General features: G+C 32.6%; 3 protein-coding genes across 4 annotated transcripts in view; 1 reads left to right on the top strand and 2 right to left on the bottom strand.

Moving 5' to 3' along the window:
- Positions 1-300: 300 nt before the first annotated feature.
- Positions 301-6,766, bottom strand: LOC125067908. The gene is made up of 9 exons (XM_047676804.1): positions 6,677-6,766; positions 5,226-5,460; positions 4,437-4,573; positions 3,894-4,007; positions 2,254-2,397; positions 1,786-2,044; positions 1,480-1,583; positions 1,237-1,369; positions 301-514 (listed from the first exon to the last, which is right to left on the bottom strand). Exons 1-9 carry the CDS (start codon positions 6,764-6,766, stop codon positions 372-374), a joined length of 1,359 nt encoding a protein of 452 aa, XP_047532760.1. The 3' UTR covers positions 301-371.
- A 987-nt stretch (positions 6,767-7,753) lies between these two features.
- On the top strand, positions 7,754-12,378 carry LOC125067780 (zinc transporter ZIP1). Its single transcript, XM_047676541.1, has 4 exons — positions 7,754-8,562; positions 11,357-11,569; positions 11,788-11,944; positions 12,235-12,378. The coding sequence occupies exons 1-4, from the start codon at positions 8,026-8,028 to the stop codon at positions 12,249-12,251; spliced, it is 924 nt and encodes a 307-aa protein (XP_047532497.1). The 5' UTR covers positions 7,754-8,025; the 3' UTR covers positions 12,252-12,378.
- A 127-nt stretch (positions 12,379-12,505) lies between these two features.
- The window catches only part of LOC125067781, a 104,708-nt gene continuing 100,771 nt past the window's right edge, over positions 12,506-16,442 (bottom strand). For both annotated transcript variants that reach the window (XM_047676543.1, XM_047676542.1), the window contains 2 exons: positions 16,061-16,155; positions 12,506-15,068 (listed from right to left, as the gene is read on the bottom strand). In XM_047676543.1, the coding sequence (XP_047532499.1) occupies positions 14,531-15,068; positions 16,061-16,155 (633 nt within the window). In that variant the 3' untranslated portion in view covers positions 12,506-14,530. The remainder of the gene's footprint in view (positions 15,069-16,060; positions 16,156-16,442) is intronic.

The raw sequence follows: 16,442 nt of genomic DNA on the forward strand, positions 1-16,442 counted from the left end.
CCGCATTGGAGCAGCGTGGTGGAATATGCTCCAAACCTTCTCCTCAAAGGGAGAGGAGGCCTTTATCCCAGCAGTGGGACATTTACGGGCTGCTAATGCTAATGCTAGTTTTTAATTAAAACGAATAATCATTTGTTTAAAATTCAGGTCGAAATACTTTTTTTTTTTGATAATTCGAAAATAAAAACGATGTAAGTCGTTAAGTTTTTTAATCTAATTTAAAAATCACTAAAACAAAATAAAATAAAATCATATTACTCTAAAATTTTAACCAAAAATAATTTTAATTCGAATATAAATAATGCTTTATAATAGAAAATTTTATAAAACAATAAAAATTAATTTTTTTTTCAATATTTACTCTTCATCATTTAACCTTCTTCCTCTTCGGTAACGATAAGTTCTTCTGCGGCTTCGTCTTCAATATCAGTCGTGTTAGCAGTTTCAGGGGCTGATGATGGAATGGTTTCAATTGGTGCACTTTCATCACCTTCAGTATCTTCAATACGATCATCTATACAAAAATTGGTTTGTAGAGAATATTTATCATAATTTTTTGATTTACTTACATATTCTTAGGAAAAATCTATTATTGATATCAAATATACTTGATTAACCTTTTGTTACCATCAGTCATTAAGAAATGTTGTACTTAAATTTATTTGTTTATTTTACTCGGTGGTAGGGCTTTGTACAAGCCCGTCTGGGTAGGTGCCACCCACTCATCAGATATTCTGCCGCCAAACAGCAGTACTCAGTATTGTTGTGTTTCGGTTTGAAGAATGAGTAAGTCAGTGTAACTACAGGCATAAGGGACATAACATCTTAGTTCCTGAGATCGGTGGTGCATTAGCGATGTAAGGAATGATTTCTTACAACACCATTGTCTATAAGAGGTGGTAGCCACTTATCATCAGGTGGCCCATCTGATCGTCCGCCAACCCAACTACAAAGGCACTACAAACATAAACTACTGCTTATAACGTCAATGCGTCCGTACCGTTTGTACCAGATCGTAGACTCAGTCTAACTTTGAAACTGGAACCCAGTCATACAAAGTATTGACATTTGCTGGTAGAATATTTAATGAGTAATGAGATGATGTCAACTAAGAAGGATTAGTCCAAAACCCTAGGTCTGGATTGTGTATTTTCCATTTCACTGACATAAGAGTTGTTCGGTGTACTGTTCGCTGACACATTATATTTACAAAAACGAATCTAGATCCAACTTTACCTGGTATATCTTCTGGAACATCAGCTTCCAATACTTCAGTTTCAATGGGTTCAGACTCCGGCGCTAATACTTCCTTGATTTCAACATCACCTTCTAAAACGGCCAGGTCATCTGAAAATACCTCGGGTGGTACCTGTAGTCAGTAGCGAAAAAAATTGGGAATTCAATATTTAAAAGTGACGTTAATTAAATTAAAATAATGTTAAAATTAAAACATCATCAACATGCTAAAATTGCAAGTACATCTGAGAATGAAATTTTTTGAATCGTTTCAGTTGCGTCAACTTTACTTCCTACGTGGCTACGATGAGCATCTGCTTGGCTCGGTAAGCGACTCTGGCGTTTTCCTAAAATAAAAAATCGTGTTTTAATTACCGGTAGTACTAACAACATAGTAATATAGCGAATATTATGTAATTTCTTGAAAAAAACTAAACATCTTGTTCAGCTTTTTCTATGGAACTTAATATGAATGAATAGTTTGTAAATATTATATATACACATATATTATCTTATGTTGATTCTGAAAAATGTAATAAATAAATGTACCATCAGATTGTTGACTTGGAACAGCGCTTGGTGCTCGACTGCGATGAGAGCCAATAAAACTCGACGTCATTGGAATCTGCGATTGTGTTTCCGAAGCTCTTGACAGCCTATCCCTTGGTACTGGAAAATCTGTTTCTTCTATATATTCTTCATCGGGGACAAGTGTTAACGCTCTCATTGGATCATACTGCAGTCCGAGTTTTTCAGTTACGTGTTCATTAAACATTGCATTGATGTTGTCCTCTCGAACTTTTATATTCTGTATTGTATTAAGATAATATATGCAACGACTTGAGGGCAAATAAAGATACTAATAATTGCCAAAAAAAACTTAACATATTAAGTAGTCATGCTATACAAATACTTTTCATGAGCAAAGCCTTTTTTATTGTGATATTGACAAACAATTTCAATTACTAGGGTATAATAAAAAGTAAACGTAATATTTATTATTTGATATAAGCTTACAATCAATGGTCCTAAGTCAATTTCTCTTGACGCTGCAACATCGAGCGGGGGTCCTGGCAAGTTTACCTTCGGACTCTTCTTCTTAGATTTAGGTCGTAAATGACGAAGGAGATTTCGACGAACGTAGTATCCTCTATAAGCGGCCTGTAAAAAATAATCTATACATTTTTTTTTATGGCATTGGTTGGCGGACGAGCACATGGGCCACCTGATGGTAAGTAATAATCACCGCCCATAGACAAAGGCGCTGTAAGAAATATTAACCATTCCTTACATCACTTATGCGCCACCAACCTTGGGAACCAAGATGTTATGTCCCTTGTGCCTGTGATTACACTGGCCCTTCTAACCGGAACACAACAATACAGAGTACTGTTATTTGGCGGTTAAATAACTGATGATTGGATGGTACCTACCCAGACGGGCTTGTGGCTAATACCATATGTATATAATAATAGCGAAGCAAAATATTAAAGATTGTTTCTATATAGGTAAAATACGAGAAATTCGTTAGCAAATGTATAGCAGGTAATATTATTAAGTTGTTTTAATAATTATGTATATTTCGCAGTCAACTAGCTTAATTAAATTCAATTTACGGTCTAGCCCTTTTTAATAAGCGGCGCCGTTCTATTAGTGGTTTGAATGACATTCAGCCAAAAGTCCAAAATATCTTCCGTTCATAGAATAGCTTAATTTGCTTCTGAAAATAGACACAGCCGTACGAATTATGCGCAGAAAGTTTAATTAAAAAAATTGATTTAACCAAATATGTTCTAACCTAACCGATTTAATATTTTAATTTAATGAGTAACTAGGAGGTGGTGATCAAGAAAGATCCGTCCAAAGCTAATAAGTAAGCCATAATTTGAGGGAGTAAAGCTAATTAACACTATTCCATGAATGAAAAATGTATTGGCTGAATGTACTGAGGCCGCTATTTAAAAGGTTTCGTTTAGTAAAATGGCTAGGCAGTTAATTAAAACGTTAATCAAACAACTTAGCTGCGACATATATATATATATATATATATATATAACACATATATATTTTAATAATAGTTAGTCCTAATAGTGCTTAGTTAATTCTACAACAATACGAAGATTATAATTATTACATTATCAACGCTTTTCGACCTTTTGGGAAGACACAAAGAAAGTTTTTTTCCAAAAAGTTGTGCAACAAAAGTTTATTGGATTAGAATTAAACACTTTAAAGTAAATGATTCGTGGGATCTGTGAGCGTATATGACTATAACAGATTTTCATTAAATAATATATAGGCTATTATAAAAAAGGTAGATGATATAAGACTTTTATACAACACACAGCTGTAGTTTGGTTTATACAATTAAACATACAGATTTGCTATATTGGTGGATATATATGGTTGCACCGAAGCGACTTAATTTATCGATTATCGATTTAGCGATGTTTTTTTATCAAAAATTAAACCTATGCAAAATAAAGTTCCAGAGAGTAGGAGTTCCAACTATATGAACTGTTCAGATTTGTAATATAAATATGATATAGATCTACTTTATAATAAAGTAAAAGTAACTTGAACCTATCACTTAATATTGGAGTCAAGGTTCAATTGATCTTTGACGGATATTCGATTACTGAGTAATTTAATTTGACCTGTATTTTCTCAGTGGCCCTGGCCAGTTCACTCGGAGATGGCTTGGTTCTTTTGTATAATTCTAGTGTTCTTTGTGCAGCGACTTCCCATGGTTCTTTCGGCTTAATTTTAAGCTGAAAAATTTAACAAATACAATTAAGTTATTTCGAAATATTGTTTTTCTTAGTTTTGCTTAAAATATAAAGAGCAAAGATTTGGTTTTGAAATGCATGGCGATTATTAATCAAAATATTTTTTTAAATTAACGTAGGCTTTTGTTATGTTAAGTATGGTCACAAGTTACACGATTAAATTGATTGTAATATCACCAAAGGCTTGAAATATATTATTCTGGATATAAAAAAATGGCAAGAAAATCTGTCAGAAAAACATATTTAATGGTTAATTTTGTGTGATTTTGGAACTCTGAAAGTCTTGGGTGCACGGGCAAGAAAAGAAAACTGAAATTGAAGCATCACTTAAATTAATTCCTCTAACAGTGCAAGATTTGTGCAGTAATATTGAAAATTATAGCCGGGGTTTTAGAGTAATGTACCCTATACCTTTTCCATAGTCTGCCTCCTATACCAGTAGTCTCGAAACGCGTTCCTTGCGACTTGACACACTTTGGCCGCCATTACTTCATCTAATGGAATTTTTTTAAGAATCTTCTTAATTATATCATATTCTTTTATTGTTTCTGTGAAGAAAATAACATTGGCAATATTTATGTTCCAATTACAAAATTAAGATTACATTTAAACACAAATTCTCCCAAACGAAACATCCTTGTCTGACAGCAGAGTTACCAGTAGTGGTTTCATGATTAAAAGCTCTAGCTTGATGGAGACATGGGCCTGCCAAGTTCCTATATAATAAACAGCTTTTCAGATAACACGACACTGACACTTCCTTATGTCTATGGGTTCAATAGGGACGCCTGAGTAGGAATCACCTACTTATCATTCATTCGCCGAACAGCAATATGTACTTAGTATTTTTTTATATGAGTTGAAATGGTGAGTAAGCCAGTGTTATTATAGACACAAGGGTCATAACATCTTAGTTCCCAAGATTGGTCGAACATTAGTGATGGGCGATGGTTAATATATCTTACAGTTCCAATGTCTAAGGGTGGTGGTGAGCACTATTCATCAGGTAGCCCATATGGGCTTTTTTAATTTAAAATACTTTGTCATTACGAGTTAACGTAGTTTTAATTTGTATAAGAACATACTATAAAGCATACCTCTGATTGGTATAATGTAATAAATAAGCGTTACACACAATGAAGCTGCTTTTAATTTAGTTAATTACTTTATATTTTAGGCTATGTGGTTACTTTGTTTTACCTTTTCCCTCACTCGGCTGGAATCCTTCAATTTCTTCCTTGATTATTTCAGATAAAATTTGCGATTCTCCTATCTGTAGTCCCAATTGTATCAAGTGCTCTGACACTGAGGGTCTGCAATCGCAGAGATCATCCATGATCTTTACAGCCATTATTCCATGTTCTCGTGTTATGAGTAGTACGGATAGATAATTGGAAATAAAATCGTAAATTTTTGGAGGCTGTTCACGCAACACCTGAAATATTTATTAAATTCGCAACCGATAGTAATCAATTATAAAGTCATAGTTTAAGATAGATTCGCAGTCATGTGTTATCTTAAATTATATCTGACATAATTAATTATAATCATTAAATCACTATTTACGAGTCTCAATCTGATAATAACAATTAATTATTCAATACTAATTCAATTAACTTAATTCATGGATATAATATTTTATTGGAGTAAATGTGTAATCCATTTTATATATATAATAAATTCACAACAGCTTAATCAATTGGATAATCATAATACATTTTATAAAAATTATAATACAGAGGGAGTTTTAGAAGCATTATTTATTACTTTGCAGCTGATTGAAAGAAGTTTAACGATGAGGTTATTAAGCTTCTAATATTACTATGGACTTGGTTACGATAATATTCTTAGATAAAAGTATATTAAATATAAACCTAAATTATTTAACCAAAGATCTAAAATTCTGACACACACTCTATATAGTTGTCATGTGTATAATTAATATTTATAACTCATTTCGTGCTCGACGGCGGAGGAAAACGAGTGAGTAAATACAAATGTGTTTAGTCTTAAGTAATTTAAAAGCATGTTTGTTCGATGTTGGATTTGTTCAGAGTATTCTATCAGATCCTTTATCAGAATCTGCTAGGATGCACCTAAGTTTCTATTTAATGGCTATTAATTTTAAATTATATATAAACAAAAAGGAAGAAGGGACAATTGGACTGACGTACCTGTGTAGGACAAAAGTCCTAAAAAAAATACATATGTAGGCATCGGATGTAATTCTGCCACGTGTACAATTGTTAATGTATATTCGAGGTCAGGATGACTTTGCCCAGCGTTAGGACATTTAAGGGCTGTTACTAATTCATGATTAGCTAAATATTATGTATCATATTTTAATCATTTAATCAATATAAATAAATGTTAATATTGGTAAAATTGTATTGCATATATATATAAGTTTTGTGTCAAAGTGAAGATATTTTCGGCTACTAAAAAATAATAAAAAATGGAATGTGATGCTGATAATGTATATATACAAACAGCTGATGTATATCGATGACTTATGCAATTAGATATTAATTACTTCAAATAATGCCTAATTCCTCATTTCAAGTTTTCATGTCTGCATTTTTTTTTCTATAATATTAACAACTTATATAATGTAATCACTAACTACTAACTACTTACAACATACAACTCACTTCTCGTGTTACATCGGACATAAGTTCTTTCAATCCTTCAGGAACAGAGAATACGTTGGCACATCCATGTTTTTGTAACAAATCATTCATTTTTATTATGTAACGATATTGGTATAGTTTGACATGACAATGCGCGAAAAGATTTTTTTTTTATTTGCTTTTTTATTTGTGGCTAGTTATGATTACAGGTGAAATAATAAAAAAAAAATTATAGACGAACATATTATCTTTTAAATTATTAATAGCAATAACTAATTAATTATAATTAATTGTCTTAACCTATATATTATTAGATCTGTGACAGCACATTTTGAATAAGTATACTCAAGAGAGGTTTTTTTAATACTTTCATATTAAAAAACTCAATATTTTTAATTATAGTCCAGATTAACTTTTCAATTAATGAGGATCAGCTCCGAAGGTTGAGAAACATGCACGTATCGAATGAAATTCTGCAATGTGTGCCCAACAGACACTTCCACCTTAAGAAGAGCTATTTTATTTTTTGTTTTATTTTTATATATAAAATGAAATGATCTTTTATATCAGCAACAAAATACTAATATAAATAAAGGAGCTCAAAAAACTGGGTAATTTACGTATATTTGAAGGTCAAAAATAAACGTATAAAGAGTAATACTTATTTACGAATTTTAAAATACATAATAATTTAAACGACCACACATGGTAACGTTATCGATCACATTATCATTTGTTAGTAACAAAGAGACATATTTAGAAAAAAAATGTTCTGGTTTTAATATTTAATTGTATTACATTAAATTGAATAAAATTTAAGACGGTTTTATTTTAGAGGCACGTTTGATATAATAAAAATTATTTGTAGTAGTTATTTGTCCTTTGTCCGCTTGACCGTGATAACTTGCATATGTTGAATTAGGATTATTGTGAAATAAGTTGTCCTGTTAATAAATTCCAATACAATGCAAAATGGATCTTAATAGTCGACAGCTAGAATTTGAACTCTTTACGATATCATTAAAGTTCAAAATCATTTGGCTTACAATCAACTAGCATTTCCTTGAGGGTAAGCTGGCATTACGAATCAATGTTTTAAATGACGCGGACGTATTTTAAATTTGATTAAACATAATACAGTCAAGGAAATCATTCACAGATAACACGTGTGTGAGTGTTATGAATTTGATAACGTGTGTAAATAAAAGATAAAATGAACGGAGTGTAACGAATGAACGATACATTTATAGCAGTAAGTTTAAAGCAATTACGTCGCGACGCGAATAACGATATGTTATTCAATAAATACACATGAATCACGTATCATATGTTAATTGTGAAATATCAAAGAAGTGAATTAAGATATCAACATGGATTTAACTACAGCAAAAGCAATATCCATGTTAGTGTTAGGTTTGGGAAGTTTCATAGTGGGTATGATTCCCGCTTGCATATCACAGAATGCAAGACAAAGACATCCCCTATTAATCTCCTGCTTACTCTGCTTCGGCGGTGGCGTTCTTCTTTCAACTTCTCTATTACATATGTTGCCAGAGGCAAGGGAGAACTTACCGGATTATGCCGATTTGTTACTGTGTGCGGGTTTCTTTCTCGTATATGTTGTAGATGAAATTGTTCATTTCTTTTACGGTACTAAGGAAAGTGAAAGAGGTCATATGAGAAATTATGGAACAGTGGAGGAGACGAGTCTTCTAGTGACTAGATCAGGGGACGCAGAGATGAGGGAGCGATGCTGCGGGGATTCGGGGAATCCGAGGATGTGTCACGTGAGTCACACGGAACCGTGCAATAAGAGTTCGTCTGGAATTATCGGTTTATTATGTGCATTGTTCGTGCACAGTTTATTGGAAGGATTGGCAATTGGTTTGCAAGAAACTGTTTCTCAGGTAAGTTTTACGTAAGATGCTTAATATTTTTACTTATTAACTTTATATGTATGTATTTATACTTTTCTTCTATCTTATACTATTTGATAAATCATGTTTAAATAAAATGTTTTCGATGCTAGATAAGTACAATAATTTTATTATCAAAACCTGACCAAATTTATTGTTGAGAACTGTTATAGTTAATCTGTCTATTGACCCAAAATGTAATCAATAGCATTGTTGACAAATGCAAAACACTAAACTAGTATTTTTTACAGTTGTATACAACCTTTGGTTAAAATTAGTAAGAGAATTATTCAATTATATTATTGATTTATCATTTTATCATAACGCAACTGTAAGGGACGCTTAAAATTCCTAACGAATTCTTAAGTCGCCGAGCTATTTAAATATATGAATGTATATGAATTTTAATATGAATTAAAAGATCTTATATATGAGATACTGATAGATAATAAAAGTGGTTCATTATAATTTACGTGAAATGGCCATAAAAAGACATACATACATGATAGCATATATACATGAAAATATTATCAAAAGTTTGCAACCTCTGATCAAATTGTAGTCAGTAGAATTATGAAACCATCAGAGTTGTTAAGCTCAATATAATCAGAGATTATCTTTTTTATAAAAGATTAAAGGTATGTTTATATTTTGTGTTATTTAAAAGGCGACTATTAGGTACGTGTTTTAAATTGTACTATCCAGTTTCTAGATCCACATTAATAAATATGTTGTCCTTTATCAAATTTTTTATACCTTGTTGAAAAAATTACAATAAAATAGTATTGCATTTATTATAATAATTCTAAAAATAATGACTCAATAGATCTTCTAGACAATCATACTTTGGTTTACCGAGTAAACTATTAGTATGCTTGTATAAATACAACAGGCTACGTATACCTACATATTTGTCGATACATAGCTGATGATATGGTTTCTAACGGCGATCTAGTTACGTTGTTATCCAATTGTTAAAAATCCATACATAGACGTGCTCTAGTTAAAAGTAAAACAAAGGCTACGTCGTGTAGACTTATATTATAACTTAAATCCACGTTTTCGAACATTATAAAAATAATTTTATTAATTTGCATAGTAGGTACGTGATGTCTTTGTGTTGAGGGATTTTCCCGAACTAATTTGTAGGTATCATTTTAAATCAAGGTTGGTTTGTTGTTTCTCATATGCCAATAATTTTTGTTTATTTTTTTATATTGTTGTATTGCAACTTTTTTTTTAAGTTCCTCGTTTTATAACTCGTTCGATAGTATCCTATTTGTTTGGGGCCAGTTTGTAAAATGCATTCATAATTTGTTTCCGTGGTTATTGATTTCGCACTTCAAAAATTTATAACAACACATGCCTTTTTTAAATTTAAAATGTCAATCATTAGTATTAATACTTATCGCAAAAATTTACATTTAAAATTACATTTTGTGTGCTAATGTTCATTTATGTTAAATAGTGTGAGACACATAACTTCTGAATACGACAAATTTGCGAACTTTGGCATTTATCAGTTTATTTTGCGATTGCTGAGTTATCCTTATAATCTGTTCCGATTCGTTGGGTTGGGTCAGATCATTTCAAGGTTACTGTGCACACTTTCGAGTGCTGGGTACAAAACGCATTAAATGTTTAAAATATTTAGTAGCACATTTTCTATTTAGAATATTCTTCGACAGAGAGCTATACTTTTATTATAAATGCCAAAGTAACTCTATCTGTCTGTCTGTTGCTCTTTCAAGGCTATATCAAATTTGGTGTGAAGGAAGTTTGAACTCCAAGGAAGGATTATAGGCTTTTTGTTTATACCTAACACCTAAAACGCGAACAAATTCGCGGACGACAACTAGTAAAGTATAAAAATGTCTGTTTGCATGTTAATTCGAACCTCAAAAACTAAATTTGAGATAACTTCAGTATATTATTTTACTTTTGTTATTCAAAAGAACCACAAATGAACCACAAAGGACTTGTGTATGGTTTTCTTGTGTATGATAGACTATACAATAAGTATGTCATACTCTTCGGCTGAGACTTCGTGTCCTTTTGAAGAGGAGTTGAGGAGTTCATTTCATAACGCTTGTTTAATGCGGATTATAAACGGTGTATAATCACGTGTCAGGTACAGATTTTCAATCGACTTATGCAGGTATCCTAACGATATTATCCTTCAGCGCCGTGTACTAGATAGATTTTAATCTATAATAAGAATAATGTATTTATTTATTTAAAAGTTGTTTATATGATTTACATGTTTTAACCATCTAGCCAAAAATGTCCGTTTTGTTTCGAAATTCAGGATATGACATGAGTTGTGCGTCTTCTCTATGTAAGAAGCGACTCGTTTCGTAAATTTAGTCGCATGTTCTCGGCTATAACATATATGAGTCTATGAGACAAACGCGTCAAGCGGTTCGTTATCGTATCTTAAAACGATCAAACGATCGTTTTCATCTTCAGGTTTTCATTTACGACTTAAATATACAAAGCGAGGATTTGCAGAAGAACAAATGAGATAATTATAATAAATGTAATTATACTAATTACAGTATAATGAGACAATTTTAAGAAGCAGTACATAAGTATGATCATGATACAAATATGTCAGAATAAGCCGAGTACCGATCGTTTGTCGAATGTTTGTGGCTACATTTTTTTAATTCACAATATCCTATAAAACCGTATGAGTCTATCGTAAATGATATATTAATTTATTTAAATGTTTTGTGATATTTTATATCAATTTACTTTAAATATAATATAAAATACTGTCCAGGTTCTGCTTCTCCTCGGCGCAGTGGCGAGCCACAAGTTCGTGGTGGGCTTCTGCCTGGGCGCCGAGCTGTGCGCGAGCGCGGCGGGGCGCGTGTGCGCGCACGTGGCGTGCGTGGCGCTGTTCAGCGGCGGCTCGGCGGCCGGCATCGCTCTGGGTGCCGTTTTGGATAACGTCAGCGTGTTCAATAATTCTGTGGCTGTGCCTATTATGCAGGTAGTTCATATATTTTTCTGCAGGTACGGTCATTCTAGTCAAGTCATATCTTATTGTTTGCCTACCTATTTGCATACTTACTCACTACTTAACATCATTCTGAGGTCATTATAAAATATGTTTCATTTCCGTTATTCCGCTCTTTACTGATTATATTAAATAGTTGTCTATTTAATTTAATTTTAAACAACGAAAAAGTTTGAATTTCTAAATTTCAGTCGCTCGCAGCGGGGACTTTACTGTACGTCACTGTAAGCGAAGTGTTACCGCGCGAGCGAGCGCGCTGGCATGAGCGGAAGCGTGGAGCGGGTATGGCGCAATTCGTCGCCGTAGCCGCTGGCTTCGCTTTAATGTACCTGTCGACGATGTATCTGGGTAAGAATAATGAACCCTTATGTATTTAATTTTATGAATGCAGTGGTAGTGCATTCTTTAGAGATGAATAACTTTTCAAATGAGCTGACTGTTTTCTTAACGTATTCGTATCAGTGGAAATTAGAATTTAGACCCTAATGAGCACGATGTCTCAACAATTTTGGATCTTTTGTGTGAATTAAAAGTATTTATTTATATTTTCATTTTTAATTTGGATAAGCAAATTGAAGTATTGAAAATAATTTCCTTTATTAATAATCAAAGGCTTAAAATATGTATTTCCTTTTCAGATCACGATGCTGCATAATTATTATATTACAAAATTGTAAAAGTTTTATATATATAGTATCTTGGACATAGCACTTAGCAGAGAAGGAATAAGGCCTGGTATTGATTAGATATAAAATTATAATAAAAAATGGAATACTTGACAATAAAAATATGTATTTTTTTATTTTAGTTTTTATTTTATTAAATTGTATTTTTGAATTCAACAAATATTTTTACATCGTCTGTGATGTTAATTCGTTAATTTTTACAAATCTTACTCATTTTTTTTCCGTTTTGCCTTGAAATAAATAATTAATTTTAAGTAGATTTCGAAAATAATACCTAAATAATCTAAGCACGTTTAATTTGGTATGAGTAAAATTTGAAAATAAATACATAAGTACGCCCAATTCGGATTTGTAAAACTATTCGATACAATACAACAATCTTTAACATCGACTTAAATGTTTCATAGCGTTGTTAAATTACGATTCACTAAAAAATTACTCATGGCACTGTTGTGTAAGTTGCTAGCGTAAAAAATTAAAAAGAGACTTGGTACGCCACCTGTGGGATATTGACGTAAAATAAAAGTTATCTACTCGACGATAGATGGCGCTGCACGGAATTAATTTCTACTATGTAGAATTTACAAAATAAATGTTGCGTTACAATTCCATTACCACATTTAAATGCACAAAATAATCTCAGTCCATAATACTATTGTTATTATATACATGAATATAATTATGGAAGCGACCTCTACATACACAATATCCATACAAATATCGGAATACCTCGTATTACACAGTATAAATAAATGAATAAATCCTTAGAAACTAATATTTAAATACAATAAAAGTATTACAAAATAGAAAATAATACAGATCTTTGACTCGACACTTAAATCTACGAAGGAAATACATTTAAAATACGATAACAAAAAAAAATTATAAAAAAAATCTCGAATAAATATTCTTAATTTTTATGTAATGAGAGAGCATTCATGAAACGATTAATAATCACTGCGCTACGCTTTGTTGGAATAATGATAATTTTGTTGTATAAGACATTCACGGCTTCTTATTCAATTTGTTTAAGAGTGATCATTGAAATAGCGCTGTCTATTTCTTTTAAATGTCAAATCGATATGTCAGAAAGAGATAAATATGTGTTTAAACAAACCCCTCCAATCAGGTTTTATAAGTAAGGCCGTTAGTTTTTTTTTCAATTAATTTTAGTAAGTATGGTATAACGTGAAGATAGTATTTAAACTGACTATCGTCACTCCTGTACTATATCTTTTAAATAAATGGTATAAACAGTATGCGCAGTGATTCAGAAGAAACACACTTTGTGCCAGTTACAAGCTACGTATTAATTTTAAGATTAAATCTTTGATTATTTATATGTCTAGATAGACTGTCGAATAGAACGCGTTCTCGAAAAAAAAACTAATTAAACGCACACTAGTAAAACTGTATGACGTTTGACACGTATCAAACGTAACTGTCACGCACACCAAGATAAAAAAGTGGCTCGTTTGTTTCAGTTCTATTGAAGTGTGACACTTCGTCTTTATATATAAATAATCTAAGGATTAAATATAATTTTGATGTATAATTTCAACTGACAAATACTCGTGAGTTTATTTTCGTATATGTATTCAAGATTATATCTTATATATATCGATTTTAAAGTTAAGTAAGTAATAGTGTTAACATTCACTGAATATCGGTTCCACAAAAACAAATGTGATGTTTAACAAAAAACTAAAGGAAATCTAAATTCACTTATGAATAATTCAACATGTATATCAAAATGAATTGTTACAAATGACGAAACTGTAAAGCGAGTTACAATTGACATATAAACTAGAAATACTAGATAAGGCACAAAGTGAAGGCACTGTTTCATAAGATCAACGTTAATTTCACAAGACAAGAAGCGTATTAAATAGACGAAAATTTCATAATAAATACAATGAAGTACCGATAGTTGATGTACCAAGCGTACGCCTTACTTGATGGCATCGGTAACGTTGGTGAGGTTACGCGTCGCAGCATCCGACTAACTTCGAATTATACAACCTGCATACTACTATCAATTTAACATTAGATCATGTCTAAGAAGAATTAGCAACGACTATATATGTTGTAATTACGAATAATACAAGCGTCGCTTCGATCAGCATATATACTATATCAAAAATACGCAATTGTAAACACTAAATACCAGATGCTACGACTAACCTCCTAAAAACTATGTCGGGAATTCCGCAATTTGTTCAAAGTCCACTGGATCGACACTCACAAATCAAGTATCGTCGTCCTCCTCTAACCGCCTGTTCCTCTTCCTCTGCCTGTGCCTCTCGAGGCGCTTCCGATGTGCACTCTTACGTTTCGGCGGCGTTATTTGACACTCACAACCCGCACGCACTATAACATAGTCCATGGACCACCCGCCCGACCCGGGCACTGAGAAATGTCCTTCGGGCCGATGCCGCTGTGGCATCTCCGTGGCGGCCGAGTACCGAACCAGCGCGTAGGAGTAGGAATACTTCTGGACGCACCTCGATTGGTTGTAGAGGCGAGCGTCGACGAAACGACAGGGCTTGTCGACGACCTCCGGGGCGCAGGAGAGCTCATAGAGCCGCTGCTTGTTCTCACCGTCCTCGTATAGTTCCACGTAGAGGCCGGTCGGTGTTCGGCCGCCTTTCTTGGCGACCATTTCGAGTACAGAGGGACAGCACTCGACAACGTCCCTTTGGGAGCCTTCCTTCCGCAGTATCGATTGCATCTCGCGCCAGTGCGACCGCTTCCACGCTGCCGTCGAGTCTAACTCTTCGTCCGTTCTGAAACATATTACGTAACTAGATAGAGACGAACTGTAAATAGTGACATTTAAATGTAATATATTTTATTAAATCTCATGATTTTATCATCAACAGTCCTAACCTACCTTTGTTTTGTACGAAATAATTAAATTGGCAGTAAATAATTATTGAGATACCGCAATAAAACATTAATACAACGGAACATTTAAAATAGAACTAACTTTCAAATAGTTGACAAGCTGCCGAACTGCGTTAAGAATAATTTCAACTGAGTCATAACATATTTTGTAATTTAAGATAAGAGATACAGGAATGCAAATGAGGTCTTCTGATAGAAAATTTAAATGGTATCTACGTGTATCTAGTAAACGATTAATTAAAACAGGTACGTTAGTATCTCGAATTGATAATAATGAATGAATTTTAAATGAGCGGACATCCGTGAACGATGAACATAAACAGTAAAGATAATTTTAATATTTCTTTTTCTACTATGACCGCTTAATAATGCGGTCTGCGTGAAGTCGTTCCAAAATATTGACTGATAAATAATAAAATTATAACATTTTCGTTTATTACTTCTTATTGTTACGTTTTTTTAAAACTTGTATGGCACTTCTAATATTTGGTACCATAGAGTTTAGTTTATGTTAGTAATTAATCTAATTATAGAGCCAGGACGTATGTAGATAAGAGTAGGTTTATTCGTAGTAGTAGTGCTTTGTTTTTTGCTTCTTTTTTTTTTTGAACAAATCTATTGTTTTTAATAGCAGGCAGCCTTACAATCGAAATTTTTGAATTAGTGTTTGTAGTAATAGTACTTCCACGCTTTTTTACCATCTGTATGAATTATCTACCCACTAGCAAAAACATTTCGAATCCATTTTGTGATATCAAATAAATGGGGAAAAATACTAGAAAATAAATGATGGTATGTAGACTAGAGTTTGAGATTTATTGCCATAAACACACCAGGGTATTATGTGGGTATGGTCAGTTGAGGTACTTACAGCACGCGGTGTGCGTGGTGCGGTTGGGGCGTGCGGCGCACGCGGCTCGCGTTTCCCATCACGTCGCCTGCGCCCGCCACTGCCCCACACAGCACCTGGAATATTAAAATATATATATATATTAATGTTTCACATAGTGAGTACTTTAACGCTCAATCTTTTTCGTGATCTATAATTTTTTAAAAAAAAAGACTTAAATTATTTTTACTGTTTTGATATTATGGTATGACTAAATATTGAATAATTGTATCTTTATTGATAAAAGGATGGTACATTTTAATTTAATCCTATTGGATTGGATATTTTGGTCACGAAAAGATCGGAACTGCCTTTGTGTAAATATTATATATTGAGTAAATTTTGATATACGGTCTTACTTGGT

This window comes from Vanessa atalanta, chromosome 12, assembly GCF_905147765.1.
Source record: "Vanessa atalanta chromosome 12, ilVanAtal1.2, whole genome shotgun sequence".
Taxonomy (NCBI): Eukaryota; Metazoa; Arthropoda; class Insecta; order Lepidoptera; family Nymphalidae; genus Vanessa; species Vanessa atalanta.